Raw genomic sequence first — 24,447 nt, forward strand, 5'->3', positions numbered from 1 at the left:
TATCTGAGTATTCTGGTTCCCACGAGCTCTTCCTCAGCTGCAGAGCTGCAGAGGGACCTCTTCTTATCAGCATCACCTGTCAAAAAGCTTCTGGCCAGAGAGCTGAGGCGGAAGTAGGATGGGGGACATTCAGCATAGGTGGAGAGAATTCTGGGGAATAGAGGCATTCGAGATCCATCCAGAGATGGATGTGAAGCCAGTAAGTAGCTGAACTCAGGACAGACTCAGGGGAGATTTGTTCCAGGAAACCTGAGGACATGGATGTAAGAAGACAAGGAGAGGAAACCAGTCACACAGCTGGACCAGATTAGTGGAAAAGAGATGGTAAGTCAAGAGCAAGTCAGAGAACAAGCTGAAGAGCATGGCCCAGGCATTTGTTATAATAACAACAATAATAATTAGCCTCAGTCGTCGCTGTGGGAGCAGGGGCTGGGAGGAAAAACTCACCTTGACCCATACATGTCATATGTCTTGTAGACATTACCCCAGGGTAGGGAAGAAATGAAATAGTAATGAGTCATTTATTTCGTAACTACTGAGTAACAGCGAGGTGTTAGCTACCTTTTCCGTGCAGAGATTTTGATACAGTGTGACAAAGCAGACACAGGCAGGAGCCAACAAGAACACTTTCCCTCAGTTTAATCCTCATACTGAGTGCTCAGGGCCTGGGGGAAGGGAGCGTAAAATTATGGTGAGGTAGTGTGCAAGAGGTATGTTAAGTTATGCACTCCTGCTTTTATTGAGCTGAACTCCGGGCTTTTTTATTTGTTGTTTAGTCAACTATTTTGTGGTAATTTTATTAATCATTTACTTTGGTTTTTTACCAGTCTCTTACCACCTCCGGCTGGACCTTTCTTCTTGCCGATTGTAGGTGGAAATTTTGGGTTATACTGTTAGTTCCTTTATGGAAATGGATGTCCGTTTAGTCTAATGCATTTAGTAATGAGTCTCTTTTCAAAAGTCAGAGTTCCCTCCCTGGAGCACTAGTCTCCTCTTGATGTTTTGTGCAGTGGGTGTTTGAAGCCAGACACAATATTGATTTAAATGGTTTTAGCAGCTGTGTATGGGTTAGTTGGCATATATTTCTCTTGAGTTTTGAAAGTCGAATTAAACTTTTGAGGTGTGAAGTTAGCTTTGTGAAAAGCATACAAGTTTGAAAGTGGACCAGTACCTTCTTGAGGTAAGAGCAGAGTGTGCGCAGCAGTAATTCTGTCGCTCTTTCCTTTGCAGAACATGTAGCTGGTCACTACATCTCCCCTTTCCATGACATTCCTCTGAAGGCGGACAGTGAAGAGGTACTGCTTTTCCTTGTTTGGGGACTGAAAAACTTGTTGCACACGATAGTATGAAAATACTTCACTGTTGCCCAAAAAATATGCTTTTGTAGAAAAGCCCCGAAAGTGAAGATGTGGTTGGCAGGCAGGAGAAGAAACCAAGGAGCTGGACAGGGCAGTAAGCATCCTTTCTAAATTAAATTTTGTGTGGGGCTAGAAGAAAGGGGGTATTTTTGGTCTATGAAGTTTAGCCTGCAATAGGAATTAAAGTTTCAAGCGTAGTAATATGGGAAGTTAATCTGCTTATTTTGAGTCATAACCCAGTTAACATTTGTGGGTGGCTTCTGTGTGCTGGCCACCGTGTGAACGTGTTATTTTCCTTAACGCATGTAAGTTGCCATTATGATGTCTTAGGGCCACAAGGCAGCAGGGATTGGTTTGTGTAGCAGCCTGAGGCTAGCATTCGTCAGAGCCAAGTTTGGAACTGGCCTTTCTGCCCACAGACTTCCTTTCCCTTACCACTCCGCAGCTGAAATAGGAGGCTGGAAAGACCTGGTGCTCTTTTAGCTCCTCTCTTTAAAAATCCCTTGACAGCTGGAAGGATGTCGGTGGGGTAGGCGTGTCAGAGCCACGGCTTAAGGGAGAGCCGAGAGGGCTTGAAGTTTTAGGACATTTAGGCCAGTGCCCAGTGTTTTATTGTAGCTCCACGGGCGGCTGCTGTTACTAACTTACGTGTTGATAAGGTTCCATACAGTGGTGCCTTTGGTCACAAATGTGGGTAGGAGTGTGTGTGGGTCAAAGGAAGATACAAGTCTGTGGTGTAACATTCTGCCTATAGACTTTGAGGATAAGGCAGAATGTGCCTCCTAGAGGTGCAGAGATCAGCACACACAGTACTTATAGAAGCAGCGCTGCCTATTTTTGAGCCAGTCATGATTACGATTTTTGCTCCTTGTATTTTGGGATGTAGAGTTTTCGGAACAATGATAGTGTTTCAGGGCAACATAACTTGGGATAATCGTTCTCTGCTTATTGTGGTCCTTTCTTAGTAGTCATTTTGGCGTGTAAGTTTTCCATAGACCGAGTGAACATTTGTGAATGGCATAATCTTTCTTCCCGCCCCACCGTGCTCTCTGGCTTAATTTAAAAGTACTTAGTGGAGGCATAGTAATCACACCTTGGTAGAATTCACAGGCAGGAGGTATAGCCACACACTTTCACAGTTTGTTAGTCAAGCTCCCTGGAGTTTCATTTCAGTAATGAAATGACTGTTTGTGGCGCAGTCACTGGAACCTGCCAGCCTCTCCTTAAACACACAGCAGAGCCTTTGCTTGCAAAAGGCAGATGCAGGAAGTTACGTGAAAGAGCTTCAGATTTTCCAATCATTTACTTTCAAACCACTCTGAGCCTCTGTTCATTTGAGGCTGGGGAACTGAGGGAGAAGCTACCCAGGCATTACTGGTGGGTTCTCTGTTGAGTCCAGTTTCTAGATGGCGGCAAGTAGAGCATGTATGCAGTAGGCATGTTTTCACTGCTGTCCTGTGCATCCTGCATTGCTTTGTGAACTAATCATAATTATCATCTTTTCCCTTACAGGAACATGACATTCCCAGGAAAAAGGCACGAAATGATGAATACAAGGTATATTTTAAGGTTTTTATTGTTTGAATTATTTAAAACTTCATGTTGTGACCATGCTATGTTTGTGTGTGTGTGTGTGTGTGTGTGTGTGTATGTGCATGAGCGCACACACACACACACACACACACCAGATTCAGTTCAGCTGGCATTACCAATGGCAGTGAGCCTCCTGAGGTGGGGCTGGGAAGCCTGCTTGGGTCCTCTGGCAGAGCGGCCAGCACGCCTGACCATAGAGACATTCCTCCAGCTTCTACTGTCACTCTCTACAGTCTGCTAATGACCTTGATATGGTCACATACTTAGATTGCCCGTGTCTCTTTAAGGCATCTGGGGACAATTACCATTTAATCTTTTATATATTGTTAAAATATTCATAGCATGAAATTCATTATTTTATCCTTTTCTAGCACATATATAAGCAGGCTTTCACCTATGTCCTTCCCTGCCCCAGTTCCAGTTTACCTTTTTTTTTTTAACCTTGAGCTAGAAAAGATAGTTTGAGAGTCTCTCTTAGAATTAAGGCACAGCAGTCTTTTGGAAGTAGAAAAACAGATGCAGCTACATGCTAAAATGAATTGATTCCAAATGTGTCTTTGTTGTTGTTGTTGCTGCTGCTGCTGCTGTTGTTGAAACACTTTATTTAGAGGCCTGGGGAAAGGTTGTAGGAGTCCACACTGTCTGCTGTCCTGTGCAAGGCAGATCTTAGGGATATCCCTGTCGCCAAGAGCCTAACGTGTCTTTTAACTACGTGCCTCTTTAGCTACTACTTAGGACTAAAACCTTTCATTGACTCTTTGCCTGTCTTTTGCTCTGAGTGCTGGTTTCCCTGTTAACCTTTGACTCCTCGGTTTTATTCTGGCTCCTTGCTACCACAGCTGATGTTGCCCCCAGCCTTTGAGTTCATTTTGGAACATAGCTACAGAGTTCTGTATGGTGCCCACTGACCATATTCCATTCTCCTAACTCAGCTGTCAGACTGCCCGTAGAGCATCCGCACTGAAACCCCTGCAGTGTTTCTTGAAAGTGTAGAGTCTGGACCCTCTTGTGCTGAGTCTCTACCCCATGGGGTCTAGTTAGTCTGTGTTTTTGCAAGTGCGGTTCCAGTGTGAGAAAAAGCCATGCTCTAGAGGGGAGGCGACACGCCTCCTACTTGAAGATTTATCGTTCCGAGAGACTGGGCATGTTAGTCTGAGATAGTCTTTTCTGTGGGGAAAATATATTCCAAGTTCAGAGTGTCAAGTCAAAATGTAATGGCTGTAATGAAGATTATATGTTGGTGACTGGTTGGTATTTATCTGAAAGTTCATCAGAGAAGAAAGAGCAATCTCTTCCTGTTTTGCCCCCAAGTACACGAGGCTCGGTGACTACTTTGTCATGTGTTATTAGCGTTTCTTTTTTATTTCTTTCTATTATCTGTCACCCCCAGGGGAAAAATAAAAAGAAAAGGGCTAAAGGAGGGGTTAGGTTTTCCTGCCATATTTCTGACTTGAAATATGTATGTTGGATATTCTGGTAAGGGATGGTAGGCAGTTGTGGACTTATAATGAATGCCAGCCTTGGGTAAACAAGACAGATACTGGCCGATATAGAGGGAGCGCCCTGCGGCGGGAAAGGAGAAAGATGGGTAGCATGATCCCTGGCCAGCAAGGGTAAATGGTGAGCAGGAGTGTGGCTTGCAGGCTCACTGTCAGACCTGCTCCTCATCTGCTGCTCTTTTGACCTACCTCAGATCTGTATAGCTGGTGCCCAGCCTGGTCCCTCTGTCCCCACCTTGTCTCTACCCATCTACATTTGCTCTTTTACAGCCAGGCTTTCAGGGATGCGTGGGTTGTAAACTTCTGCCATCTCCTTAGGTCTGATTCTCTAAGAGCTTCTCAGACACATTGAAACAGGCACAAGGTCCCTCGTGGAAGACCATCAGGCTGTGTATGAGGCTCTACTGTGCTGTGAGCCGTCAGCCTGAGCTTCATTTGCCTCTGGGGCTCGAACTCTTAACCTGCAAAACATTGTCTTATCTAGACATTTTTAATTAACAACAACAAAAAAAGCTACTGGAAGGCAGCTCCAGAATGTGGGTGAGTTGTGCGTTAAGCCAGCTCGGACCTTATGTAAAGATTCTTCAGAGAGCTTTTAAAAATCAGCAGCTCCTTGGCCTTGCCCTGAACCATCGAGTTGAGAAGGTCAGCAGCAGGCCCTATGTCTGGTTTTGGTTTTGCCTGCTTGTTTGTTAAAGCTCACTCAGTGCTTCTTATATATGCAGGGTAGAGAGATACTGAATTTTCACTTTCCTAATTTGTGGTAAAAGACTAGGTTTGTTTGTATTTCTTGTAGCTGGATACTTTTGTAAACACATCAGAATGAATGATGAAATGTATAATCCAAGCTCTAATTTTTTTTTTAATTTTTGAGATTACAGTTACATTTCTCCCTCCACTTTCCTCCCCAAAAACTCTCCTATATACCCCCTCCCCACTCTCCTAAACGTATGTCCTCTTCTTTCATTAACTGATATTGTATGTGTATATGTGTACACATATATGTGAATCTATGTGTATTTGTAAGTATAACCCGCTCCGTCCATGTGCTGTTACTTGTATGTGACATTTTCAAGTTTCAGAGCTGACTATTTGGCACTGGACAACTAATTAATTGGTTTTTCCCTGTGGTAGGGCTCCCTCTCCTGTTGCCAGCTTTCTTCAGCGCCTAAGTTCGTTGTGTAGGGTTGAGGCCCTGTGTCATCCCCCAACCCCGGTCCACTCTGGTGTGTTTGTCTCTAGTTCACCTCACATTTGGGCAGTCATGTTGGTGAGACTTCATGTACTAGCTTCTGACGTTACCAGGAGACACTGTTTCCCAGCCGAAGTCCTGGGCCTCCAGTGCTTACGGCCTTTCTGCTTCCCCTTCTGCAGTGTCCCCTTCCCTTTAGTGTGGAGCATTTTGTAGATGGACATATCTACAGAGCTCTAATGTTTTTTATTGTTCTACTCAGTACATATATACATTACTGCCAGCTAACTACAGATGCTCCCAAACGTTCAGTTAATAATTATAGACTGGCCATGGGGCTGGGCCATGCTTTGGATAATGCTGCTTGAAACTGTTGCTTCCCTATGACTGGGATTCCTTGTTACCATTAAACACAGTATCCTTACCCATTTTTAAGCAGCCTTTAAATGTTAAGACTTTCTCTTTGTTGAGGCAAGCTGTGAGAATTGTATTTACCACCCGACCTAGTCTCCATCCAGTTAAGCAGTTAAGCATCCTACAAAGAACAGCAGTGAGAGAAAGAAGCCGTGGCCCCTTCGGAATGTGAAGGAATCTGAAACCACCAACTTTGTTTTAGAAAGGCACACCTAAGTCCCCGTAAACTTTTGAATAGCTATGGTGATAACTTTAATTTTGGAATATTGATTATAGCACAGATGCAGATATTCTTCTGATCATTTCCAGCATTCTTGATTCATTGATTTTCTGTGTGTGTGTTCCTTTAAATTAGGTAATGATATTTTATTTGCATTGCCGGAGCGGAGCAGAGGTGGTCTGCCATTCTTCTAGTTTAGCTGGAAAATAAGTATCAGAACTCATTTCCTGCTGGGTGGCGATGTTTGCTTTTCACCCTAGTACCCCAGAGGCAGTACCCCAGAGGCAGTACCCCAGAGGCAGGCAGATCTCTGTCAGTTTAAGGCCATCCTGGTCTGGATATCATGTAATTAGGCTAGCCAGAGTTACATGGTAAGACTGTCTCAAAACAAGCAACTGAAGCAGAACATAGAAGCCAGGAACCAAACATTTTCTCTGTGGGGTAGAAATTTACACTATTATTTTGTTAGAGGCTGGACTGATCTTCATGTAGCACACAGTCCTTCAATGCCAAGTAACAGGAAAGAAAGGGTGAATAAAAAATAGTAATGTTTTTTTTTTTTTTCCCTTTAACCACAGACTTTGTTTAATATGGTTGTGGAAATACCTCGGTGGACAAATGCCAAGATGGAGGTACGGATATATTATATTAACTTAAAATTGAAATGCTACCTTAAAAACATAAAAGCATCATTTGTTGTTTTTTGCCATATTTGAAGGATGGATGTCAGGTGTTTCTTTATAGGAGATGATTTGAAATATTCTTGTGAGCTTAGACCTTAATTTCAAAAACAAAATGTTTTCAACTGAATAACACTTGTAGAGTGTTTTCCGAGTTTTAGGCTTGCATTTATGTAATTATCATTGCCCTTTCCTTGACACAGTGGTGGACACTTTCAAATTTCATTCAAACTCTGCCCTGTATTTGGTTCATAGACAGAAATGAAGCGTTTTGTCTGGTGCTGGGGGCAGTTTCGGTTTCTGGGGATTTGGTTCTCCGGAGTTTTATGTTGCCTGGGAACAGCACTTTTTCAGATAACTCGTAGCTGTTATCTAAGAGTGCCTACTCCTCCCTTGGTAAGTCTTATAAACTTTATTTCGGTCTTTTCCGTGGACTGCGAGCTGTTGGAACCCTCTTGTGAGCTTCTCTCGCTCCCTTCCATCGAGTGAGCCCTTCACAGCTGGGGCGAATTCTCAAGGGTGGCACTTTGATTCTTTACTTCACTGTTCATTTTATATCAGATTTTTTTTTCACCCTTTCCGTTGCTAATGTGACTATGTTTGATAGAAAAATAGAACTTTAAAGCGAAGTCACTTGACAAAGATCTGAGCTTGATTTTTTTTTAATTGCTGTAAACGAGCGATATATATCTGTGTAGTACAAATATGAACATAACAGAAAAATGAAGTCTAGTTAGTCAGCCTACCATCTGAAATATCTTTCTCTAGTGAGGGCATCTCACGTTTTTACTCTTTTAGCACTGTGCCTTGCCCAGTAGTTCTCAAAGCAAACACAGCAGCGTGCTTAGCTAAAGCGCTTCTCCTCCGTGGCTATGCCCACTCTGTGCAGCCTCTACCCCATGGACCGAGCTCCCCATCCTCTCTCACCTCCTGCTCTTTCAAACCTTTAGTAACCACTGTTTGGCTCACGAGCTCTAGGAGATCAACTGCAGAGCCCATTTTCTTTTTCCATTCATCAGTTGCTGGGCCTTGTTTCCAACCCTTGGCTGTTGTGAGCACCAAGGCACCATCCGGCGTGGTAGCACATAGCTGACCTTCCCTCTGCTGTGCATTTGGAACTGAGTTGCTTGTGTGTCGGTTCTGTTCTCAGGTTCCTAGAGAACTTTGTGCTGTTTTCCCCGATGGCTGTGCTAATTTATATCCGCTCCATTGCACCAAGGCTCCACACCTGTAAGGTTACAAGGCTTACCCGCTTGGCAGTGTAGACTACACGGCTTCTCCCCTCAGTGGTGTAGGACTTTCTTTCTTGCATCCTTACCAGGACTTAGTATCTGAAGTCTTTTTGATAATAGTTGTTCTTACTAGAGGGAGGTGAACCCTGCTTGCAGAATTTTGTTATTAGTAAGCATATCTCTCTCTCCTTCCCTCTCTCCCTCTCTCTTTATCTCTTCCTCTGTCTCTCCCTCTCCCTCCCTCTCTCCCTCCCTCCCTTCCTCTCTCTGCATGTGTGTGTGTATGTGTGTGTGTGTGTGTGTGAATAGGTAGACAACCTCTGCAAGTTCTCTCTCCCCACCAGGTGATGTACCTGGCTGGAGCTCAAGCTTGGGGCCTGACAGCAAACTGCATTACCATCTGCGCTGCCTTGCTGGCCTTTGTATTGTCCTGACTGAATACTCCTGATAGCTATATTGACCATCTTTTCTTCTTCCTATTGACCGTCTGTGTGTCTTCTGTTGAGAAATTTCTAAGTCTAGTGCTCATTTTTGATTACAGCTTTTTGTTTGTTTTTCTCCTTAGCTCTTTACTTTCTGGTATATTTTGGACTTTAACACACATTTTCTCCCATGATGTATATTGTCTTTCCTCCATCAATTGTCTCCCTGGCTGTGCAGAAGCTTTTAGGTTTGATGTAACCCCATTTGTCCAGTTTTGCTTTTATTGCCTGTGGTTTTGTGTGTGTGTGTGTGTGTGTGTGTGTGTGTGTGTGTGTGTTCAGATCTAAAAGGTAGTTGTGCCCACCACTGTGTCCCTGTCCCCTGTTCTCGGTAGCACTTTAACGGCCTCTGCCTGACATTGCGGGACTCTGTGTCCTCTTGGCTTCTCTAAGCTCTCAGGGTGGACGGGCTCCATTTTCTTCTTCCATTAATCTTCCATTGTTTTCCCAGTGTGGTGTCCTGAGGAGAATGCTCTTGTCCCATTGTGTCCCCGGCACCTGCTGCAGACACCTGTGTTCTATCTCACCTGTCCGTGTGTCACAGACTGACTTTTGCAAATTTCATCTGATTTTATTACTGTGGTTCTGTGGTGTAGCGGGTTTCGGTAATGACCATTTTTCTTTTTGCTCATAATTGCCTTAGCATTTTAGGGTGTGTGTGTGTGTGTTTCCATGGAAACTCTACGGTTTGCCCTTCCTGTATCTGTTCTTTTTAAATGACTTTGGAACTTCTCTGGATCACAGTGACCCTGATTCATGCTACTTCTAATCCAGCATGGGGTGTCTTTTCCTTTATTTGTGTTTTTTTCCTTTATTTGTGTCTCCTTTGATTTTTTTTTTCTTTTTATTGTCAGCTTATAGTTTTCAATCGAAACAAATCTTTCTCTTCCTCCATTAAATGTACTTATTGTTGTTTACCTGTAAATAGGGCAGCCTGGTTTTCTGCTTTGCATGGTTCATTGGCAGTACGCAGAAATGCTGTGGGATTTTGTGTGCTGAGTTTTATATCCTAAAATTTTACTACATTCATTTTTTTATTACACACATAATTTTAGAGGTGTGTGTGTGTAAAATCTTAAGAGCTTTCTGCATATATGAGTGTATTATCAATAAACAATGATGATTCTATTCCTTCCTTTCCTGTGGGATGGCTTTTATTTCCTTGCGTGGCAGCTCTGGGAAGGACTTCCAGCATTCTGAGGAACCAATGGCAAGACTGAGCATTCTTGGCCGAATCATCTGTCCAAAAAGCTTTCAGTTTTATTTGTGTGTGTCCCTGTGTGCTTGTGTGTCTGTCTGTAGGTGCTACAAAGGCGTGAAGTGGACACCGGCTGTGCTTCTCCATTCCTCTCCCCTTGTTCCTCTGAGGCAATGTCTCCCTGAACCTAGAGCTCACATCTCTTCTGTGCTGGGAGTCAGCACAGCCAGACCAGTGGTCCTCTTGTTTCTACCATCGCCACAGCTGGTTTCACAGGCATTTGTCTGAGGAGCCACCTGAATCATGTGCTGGTGTTTGATGCTGGTCCCTTAACCTTGTAGCTGTCTCCAGAGCAGTGGCCCCCAACCTTCCTAACGCTGCAGTCCCTCATGGTCTAGTCACCACTACACCAACCATAAAAGAAAAAATCTTTTTTTGCTACTTCATAGCTGTAATTTTGCTACTGTTAAGAGTCATAATATAAATACCTGTGTTTTCTGATGGTCTTTCGGAGGCTGTGACCCACAGGTGGAGAATCAAAGCTCTTGACCCTCACCGTGGTAAACACCTGTGTGTTAAGTATGATATTGTAAGACTTGGTAATAAAAACCCCAAAATTAGCAGCAGCAGCAGCAACAACAACAACAAGAACAACAAAGCATTGTCAACTAGCTTTTGCCCTCCTGTTCCTTTCATCTTACTGTTTTCCTTAGAAATAATGCAATGTATAAATAATTTAAGCCAAAATTTGTAATCAGGCATCTTGTTTCAAGACAGATTTTCTTATATGGTACTTGCTAATTAATAATAAGAATTGGCTTAATTTACTTAAAAACACCTTTGAACATTGAGTTGAGATGTGGGTATTTGTTGTGCGTATGGTAGGTTTGAAATCTGTTCTTTGTATACAGGGCTAATCGTTTTACCCCCCACCCCTGCCTTCACCTGTGATCTTCCTAGATTGCCACGGAGGAGCCTCTGAACCCCATTAAGCAGGACATAAAGAATGGGCAGCTGCGATACACGCCAAATATCTTCCCTCACAAGGGCTACATATGGAACTATGGGGCCCTCCCTCAGGTAATATCCTGTTATCACGGTCATCTTTAATATCTGCTAAAGAAATCACCTTGTGAATCCTGTGAACTCCCTGGACGTAATTGCGCTTTTAGAACATAACCGATTTCAGGGACTTATGAATTTCAGTTTTTTAATGTGGCATTCACTTGTCCCAGTGAGCCACCTATCTCGTCACTACCCGCATCCTTGGAGCCGGGCTTAGAAGATTGGCAGCTACCATTTGAATGCATCTCTCTTTGTAGGCTTAGCTCATGTCAATGAAGAATTTCCAGCCAGTCTTTTATGTAACCTTTAAATATGCTCCTATATACATTTATCTATGACAGGATGGGTTTTATTTTTAATAAGCCTAACAGGCAAATTGAATTAAATTCCAAATGGAGCTCACTGTTCCAAGTCCAGAATTCTGACTGCAAGGCAGTGAGGTGGAGGCCTGGGTGGTGGCGAGCCCTCATTCTTGACACAGAACCTTGCTGCCATTCCTGGTCCTTATTTCTGGCCCTTCCTACTTTAAGTTCCTCACTCCTTCAAGTAGCAACTCTTCCTGATTATTCAGTGAGTAAAACTCTGCATGTCTGATCCAAACTCTGGGGTATGGAGACCCGGAGAAGCGGTTTCCCTTGTCATAAACCCCGCTCTGTCATCGGCTGTGTGGAGATATAATGCTTGTATTTTTATGTACTAATTTTTAATTACATGAAAACGTACGAGGGGAGACCCTGCAGGAAATAGGACAGCTGAGAAAAACAGATGTCCAGTTAGGATAAACATTCACAAGAAAGAGGAAAATTAGAGCCAGTTTCCCTTTGATGCAGCCAGACCACCCACGTAGGTGCACACTTGGGTAAAACGGGCGCTCTTGAAATGGTGACTAGAAATGAGAGCTCAAGCCAGGAACCGTCTCGACTTGTTGAGTTAAGAAGATGATTCTGTTGGACCTGACAGGGGGAGGTTAAAAACAGCTCAGGGGATTGTGAGAGAGGAGACTGACCGCATGGCTGAAAAGAGGGCCAGAGAAGCTACCGATTAGCAGCAAAAACCAGATGGGCAAAGCCGAGCAGTTCGGGATTAAACTAATATCCATCTCTTAAACTACTTCTTTGGATGATGTGAATAGATGAGAGTTGGGCTCAGCGGAGGGGTGGCCGGCTGAGCCGTGAGCTGAAGCCTGGCTGTCACAGCAGCAGAGTGGCCTTGAGAAAGATGCTTGTGCTTCTGCCTCTGTCTTCACCTGCAAAGTGGCGAATGTGAGGTGCACACGGCTGTGTCACTAGACACGTTTGACAGACAGCACTGGTGACCACTAGCCATTCTTTTGTCTGGAGGATTAGGGCTCCGCATAGTGGTTTCTTCCTAGTGCTGCCAGCCGTTAATACAGTTCCTTATGTTGTGGTGACCCATGACAGTAAAATCATTTCATTGCTACTTCACAGCTGTCATCTTGCTGCTATTTTCAATCGTAGTATAAATATCTGGCATGCAGGATATGACGTTCCACATATCCTTTTTTTTCCTTTTCCAAAGTTATCTACAGTCGGATTAGAACCATGGACGACTAAGTCAGCGGTGACATTGCTAGTGTTACTACCTCTTACTGATTCTATTATTCTATTGTTTATTTATTATAGGCGTGACAGCCCATACTTGTAATCTCAGCACGTGGGAGGCTGAGGCAGGAGGGTTATTGCCAGTTTGAAGCTGCCCTTGGTTGTATATAGCAAGACCTTGTCTCAGCCCTACCCGGCCCCCTCCCCAAAAAAAAAAAAAAATTAGCAAATGAACCAAAAGCAGATCTACTAGTGAGAGAAGAAGGGGGTGGGAGATCATGACTGAAAAGGAAAGGAGGGTCTTCTTCGGTTTTCTATTTAAAGAGCAGGTGCCCTTCTTCTCTCTCTCTTCTCTGCCTCCTCCTCCTCCTCCTCCTCCTCCTCCTCCTCCTTCTCCTCCTCCTCCTCCTCCTCCTCCTCCTCCTGCTCTTCCTCCTCCTCCTCCTCCTCCTTCTGTACCGCCCTGGGTGTGTTTGAATTTTCAGGGTGTTCTTACCCTCCCTGCTTTTGGTCTGTGATGTACAGCTGCTCTTTCCTGTTTCAACTAAGCTGATCTGGAACTGTCTCTTAATTTTCTGTGTGCTGTGCATTCTCTGTTATCTAATTTTCATGATCCATCCTACGTCCAAAATTATGTCTCAGAAATAAAGATCTGGCCAGGCATGGCAGTGCACACCTTTAGTCTCAGCACTTGGGAGGTGGAGGCAGGTGGACCTCTGTACGTTTGAGATGTACACAGAGAGCTCTAGGACAGCCAGGACTACATAGAGAGACCATCCCTACAACAACAAAAAGGTCTGGTAAAGTCTTCGCATTCAAGAACCTGTCACTGTTTTCTAATTGATAAGAGGGTTGAGTCTGAAACTCTAACCCTGGCCTCTTGCCCTGCTCGACTCCCCATGGCTCACTGGAAGACCTGCAGATTGTCCAGCATTGTAATTGCTAGGCCCCCACTATGCCGTTTCATTCGGCACACACACACACACACACACACACACACACACACACACACACACACACTTCGTGTCTGCCCGAGTGTGTTCCTGTTCTGATGAAATATACCGGATGAAGAGCCTGGATAAAGCCATCAAATTCTTTGGGAACTTTTATTCCATACAGAAAGTCAGCCAGTCAACTGAGTGAAATGTCAGATGTTAAAAATATGAAAGGAGCTGGAGAGATGGCTCAGTGGTTAAGAGCACTGGCTGCTCTTCCAGAGGTCCTGAGTTCAAATCCCAGCAACCACGTGGCAAATCACAACCCCAAGTAACTCCCAAGTCCCAGGGGCTTCAGTTCCCTCTTCTGATCTCTTGGGACACCAGCCACACGAACATATGTGTCGACAAAACTCTTCCACACATAAACAAACAGCATTAATTTTGAATATGAAAGCAATGTGAAGCTGGGCATTGGGCTATGGGGTGTGTGAGGAGTGTTTCCATTTACACAGGGAGAAGATCCCTGGCATTGTCTCAATAAAGACCCCAGAGGAACAAGGGAGGAGGTGGGTGTGCATGCAGCGGAGAGGCACACGCCGGTGGGACATAGTGCATATGAAGGGCCTGAGCTGGTGCACTTGAGCTAAGAGGAGGCTGGACGTGAAGGAGAGAAGCGAGCACATCTATCCTTGCTTCCATTTCCAACCAGAGAGCCTTACTATCTTTGAAACCCAAACTGATCTCAGCACGCACACATACATCCATGTACAGCTTCAGTTTTTAAACCTGAAATTACAGAGACTGCTCATGGCCAGGCATAATCCTGTGTAATATCTTTTGTGCGTGATTACGGATCAGACAGTTTTCCCTTTGGGATGCCTTCTTATCTCTCCTCTGCACCCTCAGCCTCTCCCCCTTCCCCATGCCCACCCTCCATCTGACTCCCGTTCCCGTTTTCAACCCCACCGCCTTCTTTCTGGAACACCCCTTTCCAGTGTGCACGCAGGTGGCTGGAATGCTTGTTCTAGGCCCAGTCTTTGTCATGTCCCAGGTCTCCTGTGAACCTTTCCACCCTGCCTCTCGAGCTGTCATGACTATTTCCATGTGTTGTTCCCCCTTTTTCTAAATATCCACCAAATTATAACTGACTGGAATTTGTTTCGTTTACTGTCAGTTTCTTGAAATTAGAATGTCATTAGCTCAGGGATGTTGTGTTGGTGGTTAATTTGCTGCTTGGCACACTGAACTGGTGATCAGTTATTTTGTGTGTGCTTGTCTCATGAGGCTGGCCAGGTGTAAGGATTACAGGAATGTCACACTGTGCGTAGCAGTGAACATCTTGGAGAATGACTAAGCTAACAACTTCATGGAAGATGTGTTTGCTTCACAGACACACACATACGGGTATTAAGTCTATTTGGTTGCCCACATTTTGTCTTGGTCAAGCAAGAAGTTCATTGAGAAGAGTTTCGAAGCCATCTGCTTGGAAGGATATGTAAGCAGCAGAACACTAAGTAAAATCCTTATTGATGAGCTTGTGACCCGTCAGTGTGACCTCATCTTTCTCCTCCCAGGCCATGGCTAACTTAAGTTCACCCATGATTAACAGGCTTGTCTAGCATTCCCTTTATCTGAGTGCAAGTTTAGAATACCTGTCTGGAGAATATTCAAGAATTAGTCTCACTTTAAAACCTTCAGTCTGAATACAGTGTTGACATGCTTATTATTTTAAACTTCTTTATCAATTTGGGTCATTGACCACACATATTAAATGTTTTTTTTGTTGGATTTAGAGCCTGAGACGAGAAAAAAAAATCTCTCTGGGCCTATTTATTTATCTGATCACAAGTCCTACCCAGAAAACTATTGCACTAGGATGTGTTCTGGCCAGGGCTAAGCCTGCTAGTTAGCTTAGCAGTAAGGCTGTTGCTGCTGATGTTAGCTGATGATGGGTAAGTTGACAGGCTTTATCCAGGTGAAGCTCGGGGTTGGGGTGGGGTTGGGGGTGCAGATGGGGATATATACCTCCCAGTCCCTCTTCTAATTTGGTGTTAAGAACCTACTGCCTGTGTGCTGCTGTTTTTTTTTTTTTTTTTTTTTTTTTCTTTTTCTATGGTTTTCAAAGAGACCCGAGGGCCAGAGCATGGTGACTAAGGCATGTGGGTTAATATGGATTGTAAGGTAATGTTCTTCAGTTCCTCTACAAAGCAGGATTTGTCTTAGGCCATGTCAATATGTATTCTGATTTCATGTTCACTGATTTATTCTTTATTCTTGATAGGTTTGTTTGTGGCTTTTTGTTATGTTTTCTTGGTTCCATGCTAAGACTTTTTTATTTCTCAAATGATTCGTTCAAGAAATTGTAACAATTTATGTTCTTATCAGCATCATACAATATAGGTTCCAGGTGACTTGCATCCTATTATTTTGGGTTAACAGATCTCTAAATTCTCTGAAATAGTGTTTGAATAGAGTTTTAATTTGTGATTCTCAGATCAATTACTTTTCTTACATGTATAAGTAGTATTTATTTTTCTCCCTTAAATTACTTGTGTTTTTATCTCCCTCAATCCCTTTTCTTCTTACTCCTTCATTGGTCTGAGACTTTTTTCCTTTTACCCTGTTATACACCAAAACTTCCACTAGAGGGCATTCTCAAAGTTTTACGTCAGTCTAAGTTTCCTCACCAGTTGAAATTACACTGTATTTTCAAGTTAAAAGTGATGTTACATCAATTTTGTACACTTAATGTACATCTTTTTATAATAGAACCAAAGCCTATAGATATGAAGTATGAAAGGCAGAGGTGAGGAAGAGACCAGTCTGTACTTTGGGGTTGGTTGGTTTTTGCTGGTACAGAAAATCATAAATGGCCCTAAAATGAACAACACTGAGTAGTTTAAGATTTCATTGTGTTGTTAATTCCTCAACATTAGGAACTAAATTGTTAGGTAATTCATAGGTATTGAGAGTGAGATAGTAAGAGTGAGTTTGGTTAGCCAATCGACAAACAGAAAGATTCACCAATGGGCTAGGCAGATGGTCCAGTGGTTAGTGCAATGTTACTCTTGCAGTGGACCCAGTTTCACTTCCCAGTAGCCACTTGATGGCTCACAGTCACCCGTCACTCCAGTTCTAGGGGTATCAACTCCCTTTTCTGACCTTCACAGGCACCAGGCACATGTGTAGTACACAAATACACATGCAAGCAAGCGTCCATACACATAAAACAAGAGTAAATCTTAAAAAATGGGGGAAAGTCTCCAAAGCCACATTGCAAGCATGCTGTGAGAAGACAGTTTTGTCTCAGGATAAGGGGCAAGGGCTGTAGAGATGGTTCAGCTGTTAATAGGCTCAACTTACAAGCAAAAGGACAGGGTAGGAGAGAGTGGGTCAAAATCAGTGTAGTTCTGTGTAGGCTATGTGAGCCCTTGTTCACTGGCAGTGTGCGTGGAGATTGGGAGTGACACTGACAGTCAGGACAAGGCTGGGGTGTGCAGACCGTCCTTGTCTACTTGTGTCATTCTCTACCTAGTGGAGGAAACCGAGGACTAGATTTTAGGTGGCTGCGGCAGGACTCGTATGTAGCTTCCTTCCTTTAGGGCAGCTTGACTTCTGGTTCATCTCCATCCGAGTGGCTGTCCTGCCTCAGGAAGGAGGAAACTGCAGATATTTCTAGCTTTTTGACCTAGATGGCCAGTTCCAGTTTGGCCTCATGTTGGCTGCCTTGCACACTGAAACAAATGTTGCACCGTTTGTTAACCGTGCTCTCTTGGTTACTGAGCCTGCCTCATTCCCTGCTCCTCCTGGCCCAGGGTGGGTACTCAGCATCCAGCCTTGTGAGCAGACGAGGATGCCTGGTAGGCGGTGTAGGAAAGAGGCAGCAATGTCAAGACAAGGAAAGAACAGCAGTCGCAGGAGAGTAAGGAAAGGCGTGTCAAAGAGGTGACTGTAAGGCTGAGTTTGCTGCTGTTACTGAAATCCCAGCATCACAAGTTCCGAGTCACATGATGGATTCTAATCATGTCTCTGCTGTTTGGACCACTGTAAACAGTTCCACTTTATTGGTACAATGGACTGGGTAATAATTTATTCCTCACAGTGTGCGTGTGTGTGTGTGTGTGTGTGTGTGTGTGTGTGTGTGTGTGTGTGTTAGAATCTGTCACCTGTGGCCAGTACATACGGTTAACAATTATATTATTTGTTTTGTAGTTTTTTAGTTGTAATAGTGTTGGGGAACGCTTGCTGGACCGGATTAATTTTGTTTTTGTTGCTTTTAAATAAAGATGGATAAGATGTAATCTAGGCTAGAAGGAAACGCTGGAGTTTTTCTAGGGTTGCCTGTATACAAGTATACATTTTAGTTCCATAAAACAGAGGAGTGTGCCTGGGTAATGTGAAATGCAGGATAACAGCAGTGCCAAATCCGGCGATGACAGTGTCTCTCTCCTTCTAATGCAATTTCAGGCAGATCATTTTAGTCAATTTCTGTGGTTTGACTCAGAGTCAAGCAGTTGTGAAGCTTCTGGGAAAATATAATGCCTAGGAGAGATTGTAAATTGATGGCAAATTCCCATTACATTATTCATCTCCAAAACTGTAACTTATATTTTGTAGCCAACGGGTCATTGTCTTCCCAGTAGACGAGAAGAATTGACTTATTTGCATGATTTTGTCAGGATCTTGAAATTTAGTGACCGAGATAGAGAGGCTTTTAAGGGTGGGAAATGAGACAGATAGGTTCTCTTTCTGTAGTAAATAATGCCTTGTCTTTTGTTTTTGGAGGGAGCACTGTGTCTGGCAGTAGGAGACATTTACCCAACAGGAAGTTCATTTCAGATGTGAAAAGCTGGATGAGATGCTGCCACTGTGTTAGTTGGACAGTGAGTGACAGGCGCCACAGATAAGACAGTCGGGAGACAGGCAGACCGGCCACAGCAGTGGGAACAGTCAGACTGAGACTCTGAGATTTGGGAATGTAAAATTAGCCACTGACTAAGCTTGGAAGATGAATCTTCTGGACATACTGCCCACTTTCAGATGTGATTACCCAGACAAATTAGAGACGGAGGGAGGAAGTGCTGTAAACCTATTTTAATTATTGTGATGCTTGGGGGATGTGCTGTCATGTTAGCCCAGAGCCTCAGTAACCTCAGATAAACATTTTTCCTTTGGATGGTGGCTAGCTCTAAAGCTTCACGGTCCTGTGGACAGATTAGGCTGCAGTAAACACTAACCTGCACTTCTGCCTCACTTTTGTCTGTTTTGTTCCTCAGACCTGGGAAGATCCTCATCTAAGAGATAAGAGCACCGACTGCTGTGGAGATAACGATCCCATTGACGTTTGTGAAATAGGCTCAAAGGTTTGTCTTACAGATGCCGCTCATCCTCACATGTGTTTTGGTTTATTCCTGTCATAAAATTTCATTTTAGCCTCCAGCTCTCCCACACTTCAAAGTCTGAGCATGCTCATTACTCTGACACTCAGACTTTTCTCCCACTCTTCCAAAGTCTGGGCTCGGTTAACCACAGCAGGTGAAATGCAGCTGCCGCCCGGTTCTGATAATATGCTGGACACAGCTGTATCCGTGTGTGCCTTGTCTAGTGCATTCTGTCCCATCGACAGAGCTGAGGACTTAAACAGGGACCGTAAGGCCTGAAGCATTCACCATCTGACCCTTTACTGGAAGCTTTCCAAGCCCTGTCTTGAGACTCTCTGCTGTTGTCTAGACAGAGACTTCAGTATTCAGTACTGACGGAAAACAGCTGCTGAGTGGGGCATGGCTTCATGGTAGAATGCTTGCTTAGAAAGTGTGATCGTTGGGATCCAGAGGCAGAGCCAAGGATGCTGACACACACCTGAAATGCCAGTTCTGGGGACCTTGCTGACCAAATAGCGAGGCCTGCTTGGTGAAGTTCCAGGCAATTGAGAGACCTTATCTCAAATGAAAGCAAGGGGAGCCTAAGGAATGACACTGGAGATTGTCCTCTGATCACATACATGTAAGCCTGCATTCACACATGTATACAAACGTGCAAGCATGCACACACACAGGACAAACAGAACAAAAGCCCTCCTCCTCTTTCTTTGCATATCTGCTTCTAGGCTACCGAGTCCTGTGACCCTGGACTTACACAGCTGTCAGCTCTTCTGTCTGTCCAGCTCCTCCGTTTCCACAGCATATGCCCTTGCCGTTTATTATTGTTCTGTGGTCCTCCTGTGTGGTTTGCCTTTCCCAGGAGAGCCTCTCCTCTTTGAGTTCCAGCTCTTGTAGACAATAGCTCTCTCATGGTTCCCACAAACTTCTGTGAGCTGATGCATTCCTCCCTGCACCTCCCCCCCCCCCCCCCCCCCGCCACCCGTGCCGCCCTGGCTTCATACCTGCGTTATAGGTTTCCATACTTCCTGCCTGTAAGTGGCATCTTCTTTTTTCTCTTTAGTATCAGCAACTCCTCTTTCATCTTTGGCTTCTTGCCAATGCAGCCTCCCTAACCTACGCACAGAGCCAGGTGAGAAGAGCTTTGGGTACCCATCCCCCTCCTACTGCTCTCTCAGCTGATACTCCTTTGTAAAGTTGCTCCATCTTCCCTCCCATCATCATTTCTGTCACACCACCCTCCACGGGGACCCCAACAGTACTGTAGAAGCTGTGGGTTTCCCTCAATGCTCACTACCCATCATCCCTTGAGGCTCAGGTAATCATGCACAGGACTTACATCACGTTGCAGAGGTTTACTTTCTCTCCCCTTGGTTTCTGTTGCAAGCATTCCTTTCGCCCACTCAGTCCTGCGGAGCAGCAGAGTATTAGTTCCTGCCTCCTCCCGGGGGCTTTGCCCTTAAATTGACAGCTTCAGGCCATATCCTGGCATTCAGCAGCCTGTACTCCATGTCTCCCAGCCCTCCAGCTTGTTCCCAAGTTGTATTCACCTTTTCCTTTTTGAAATTCACAGCTCTCAGTATTTTTTGGTGTGTGTGTGGGGGGGGGGGGGGTGTTAATAAAAGGTGAGCCACAAAAGGCATAGTAGCTAAGCAGAGGAGATACTGCCTGGAGACAGCATGGCCCTTCCTTTCAGGTGTCCACTCCTCCGCCAGAAACAGGCCTCATCCTGACTGTTTGCTCCTCTTCACCCAGTTAATGAGGCCATATTGATTTTATGTCCCAAAGAGCTTTCAAAACCAACTGTTTCCCTTCTCACTGCCAATAGCTTCATCTAGTTTGATGTTAATGTCTCACTTGATGTACTCCTGCTAACCTGTGTTCTCGCTGAGTTTCCAGTGCACCAAACTTGTCTGCCTTCGCCCTGTAGGCCCAGCCTCTCCTGGCATTCTTCCTTACTACATCTCATGTGCACACTGCCTGCCCGCTATACCCCGTCTGCTTCCTCTCTCTCTCACGAGCAGGCCTTCAGTCATTCTCTTTTTAAAAACACTTTTATTGGTTATTTACTTACATTTCAAATGTTATCCTTTTTCCCAGTTTCCCCTCAGCAAACCTCCATCTTATTCCTCCTCCCCCTGCTTCTAAGAGGGTGCTCCCCCACCCACCCACCCCGTCTCACCTCATCACCCTGGCGTTCCCCTACACTGGGGCACCAAGCTTCCACAGGACCAAGGGCCTCCCCTCCCATTGATGCCAGAGAAGGCCCTTTCAGCTCCTCAGTCCTTCCCCTAACTCTTCCATTGGGGTCCCTGTGCTCAGTCTGATGGGTGGCTGCAAGCATCTACATCTGTATCTGTAGAGCCTCTCAGGAGACAGTCCAGTAATTGGCTGTGAGCATCCTCATCTGTATTGGTCAAGCTTTGGCAACACATTGATATCAGGCTCCTGTCAGCAAGCAGTTCTTGGCATCAGCAATCGTGTCTGGGTTTGGGGTTTATATGGGATGGATCCCCAGGTGAGGCTGTCTCTGGATGGCCTTTCCTTCAGTCTCTGCCCCACTCTTTGTCCCTGTATTTCCTTTAGACAGGAGGAATTCTGAGGTAAAATTTTTGAGAAAGGTGGGTGGCTCCATCCCTCACCTGGGGGTAGTACCCAACCTCTGGATATGGTCTCTACAGGTTCTCCCTCCCCTTTGTTGGGTATTTCAGCTAATGTCATCCCTGTTGAGTTCTGGGAGCCTCTTACTTTCCTGGCATTTGGGACTTGCTGGTGGCTACCCGCAGTTCCCCATCTTCCATTGCTACACATCTCTGTTCAATTTCCTGTCCCTCTGTACATCTTCCCTGGCTCCTCCCATACCCGATTCTGCCCTCTCCTTTTCCTGTTCACTTCCTCTCTTCCTTCCAAGTCCCTCCCATGCTCTACCTTCTGTGATTATTTTGTTCCCCCTTCTAAGTAGGACTGGAGTATCCATTCTTTGGTCTTCTTTCCTCTTGAGCTTCATGTGGTATATGAGTTGTATCATGGGTATTCCAAGCTCTTTGCCTAATATCCACTTATCAGGGAGTGCATACCATGTGTGTTCTTTTGTGACTGGGTTACCTCATCAGGATGATATTTTCTAGTTTCATCCATTTGCCTAAGCATTTCATGAAGTCCTTGTTTTTAATAGCTGAGTAGTACTCCATCGTATAAATCTACCACACTTTCTGTATCCATTCCTCTGTTGAAGGACATCTGGGTTCTTTCCAGCTTCTGGCTATTGTAAGTAAGGCTGCTATGAACAGTCATTCTCTTTATGGAGAGAGCTGTGCTTTTCCACTGCGCCCTCTTTTCTTCGTTCAGCTGAAAACTCACTGCTCTGGGCAGTTGCTGGACTGCCACAGGCTTCGGCTGCCGCTCTTTGCCAGGCACATGCGCAGTCTGGAGTACGCAGAGGTCGGCATCCTCACGTTTTCAAGGCATTAAAGCTCCAAGACTGTGTCCACTGCATCTGTCATCACTGCGGAGCTCCACGCCTGGCACGGAGAATATGCCTAATTTAAAGAGGGCCAAGTGGAATTTGTTAGTTGTTACCGTCTTCTGACCTAGTTGAAATCAATTGTCGGAACTTAAACTTTCATCATCACGCGGCATCTGCTTACTCAGCATTCCTGCTTCTTTCCTCGCTTCCAGTGTCCGCCATGCTGGTTCCCGCTGGTCATCTCTTAATGGTCCCCGCCATTTGTTGCTTTTTCATGTCTTGATTTTCTACCGCCTTTCCATTTTCTCAAATGTTCTGGCAACTCCCTCTTCTCATTGGCCCTCCTTATTCTTTATTTTTTTGTGAGGTGAGAGATCCTTTCTGCCTCAAAATTCTGATTTTATATATATGTTAGAATTCATGTGTGTGTTACTATTATTCTTGCCTGGCACAGGAATAATAAATATGAACAAAGTATTGTTTTTTTTTTTTTCTTGTAATTTAAGGTGTAGTTTTCTTAATTTGTTTTTTTAAAAATATTTTCTTCTAAAGGGGTTAAGGAGATATGTATATTATTAAATAGGCTACAGAGAAAGAGCAATGATTAATCATTGTAATGAATATCTCCTAGGCTGAGATTCCATTCTGGGCTCTTTAGTTTCCTGCCCATTTTTTATTTCATAACAAGTGAAGATCACTAAGTTAAGTAAAATTTCATTGCTGGAAAGATTATGTTTAATTTTTTTTTTTTTAATTCTTGGGATATAGCTCTTGGGGAAAGGTAGTCAATTTATATTTAGTACAAAATATTCAATTAACTTAAACCTAGCATGAATAAAAATATTAAAGGCATCTTATTTTCACTTGTGTCACTATGTCATTGAACATGTGATTAGTGAAACTGTAACTGGAAAACAAGTCAACGTTTAACCTAAATTAGCATGACAGAGTCAGACTTATCTGTCACCCAAAAATAATACTAAGAACATTCATTATGGATGTTCTTTTGTCTATTTGTTTTTTTTCGAAACACAGTTTCTTTGGATAGCCTTGGATGTCCTACAACTAGCTATGTGGACAAGGCTGGCCTCAAACTCACAGAGATCCATCTGCCTCTGCCTTCCAAGTGTATAATTATTATTGAAAACATTTTTTTACATATAAAGTATGGTATATAGTAGATGTGTAGTATAAAATTATTAGACTATATTAATTATTATTATATTTTGCTAGTTTAGTCTAGAACTTACAATATTGTAGGTATGCCTACTATTTAAACCCTAGGCAGAAAATTCACCCATTCCAGATTTCTCGTTCCATGTGATGGTTTGTATATGCTTGACCCAGAGTTTTGGAGGTGTGGCCTTGTTGGAGTAGCTGTGTCATTGTGGATGTGGGCTTTAAGACCCTCATCCTTGTTGCCTGAAAGCCAATCCTCTGTTTGCCTTTGGAACAGGATGTAGAACCCTGAGCCCCTCCTGCACCATGCCTCCCTGGATGTTACCATGCTCCCACCTTGATGATAATGGTCTGAACCTCTGAACCTGTGAGCCAGCCCCAATGAAATGTTGTTTTTATAAGAGCTGCCTTGGTCATGGTATCTGTTCACAGTAGTAAACCCTAACTATCTAACACTAACTACATAACTACCTTCACCTACAAGTAGAAAACCTATTTACACTGTTGTTCATAGCTTGAAACACTGTTACTTTCCATTATTCTCTGTTGACAACTGGGCCTGGTTGAAGTTTGTTCCCTTTAGGACCTAATCAGTATGGAGCATAGGTTTAAAGGCCCATCTTATAATTGATTATTCCAGGCTCCTGAGACCTTGCATTTGGTACGACTATTCTAATAATTCCACATAGATTCCAGAGCGGAAAACACTCTCTGTAGAAGACTTGGAAAAGTACATGTATGAGCTGCAGCATAGGGACATAAGATACAATCTTTACTGATGAGAAACTAAAATCTATAACACTGTGTGAAATTATTTGCCTCAAGGATGGTAGAGAACAAATTCAACTCAACATTTATGACTAAAGGTCCTGTCTTTTGAAATTTTCCCAAAAGAGCTTGAAAAGACTTGCTGGTTTTACCTGAGACCTGGGGACAAACTTACGGTCTTGCTTCAGAATTTCAACCTAGTTTACAAACTGAATAGTGTTTG

The 24,447-nt window shown here is 44.0% G+C and overlaps 1 protein-coding gene across 2 annotated transcripts in view; it reads left to right on the forward strand.

Moving 5' to 3' along the window:
* The window catches only part of PPA2 (inorganic pyrophosphatase 2), a 69,312-nt gene that overhangs the window by 11,910 nt on the left and 32,955 nt on the right, over positions 1-24,447 (forward strand). For both annotated transcript variants that reach the window (XM_080915571.1, XM_080915572.1), the window contains exons 2-6: positions 1,231-1,295; positions 2,871-2,915; positions 6,855-6,908; positions 10,829-10,948; positions 18,710-18,796. In XM_080915571.1, coding sequence (XP_080771697.1) covers positions 1,231-1,295; positions 2,871-2,915; positions 6,855-6,908; positions 10,829-10,948; positions 18,710-18,796 — 371 coding nt within the window. The remainder of the gene's footprint in view (positions 1-1,230; positions 1,296-2,870; positions 2,916-6,854; positions 6,909-10,828; positions 10,949-18,709; positions 18,797-24,447) is intronic.

Source organism: Micromys minutus (genome assembly GCF_963924665.1).
Source record: "Micromys minutus genome assembly, chromosome: 4".
Lineage (NCBI taxonomy): Eukaryota > Metazoa > Chordata > Mammalia > Rodentia > Muridae > Micromys > Micromys minutus.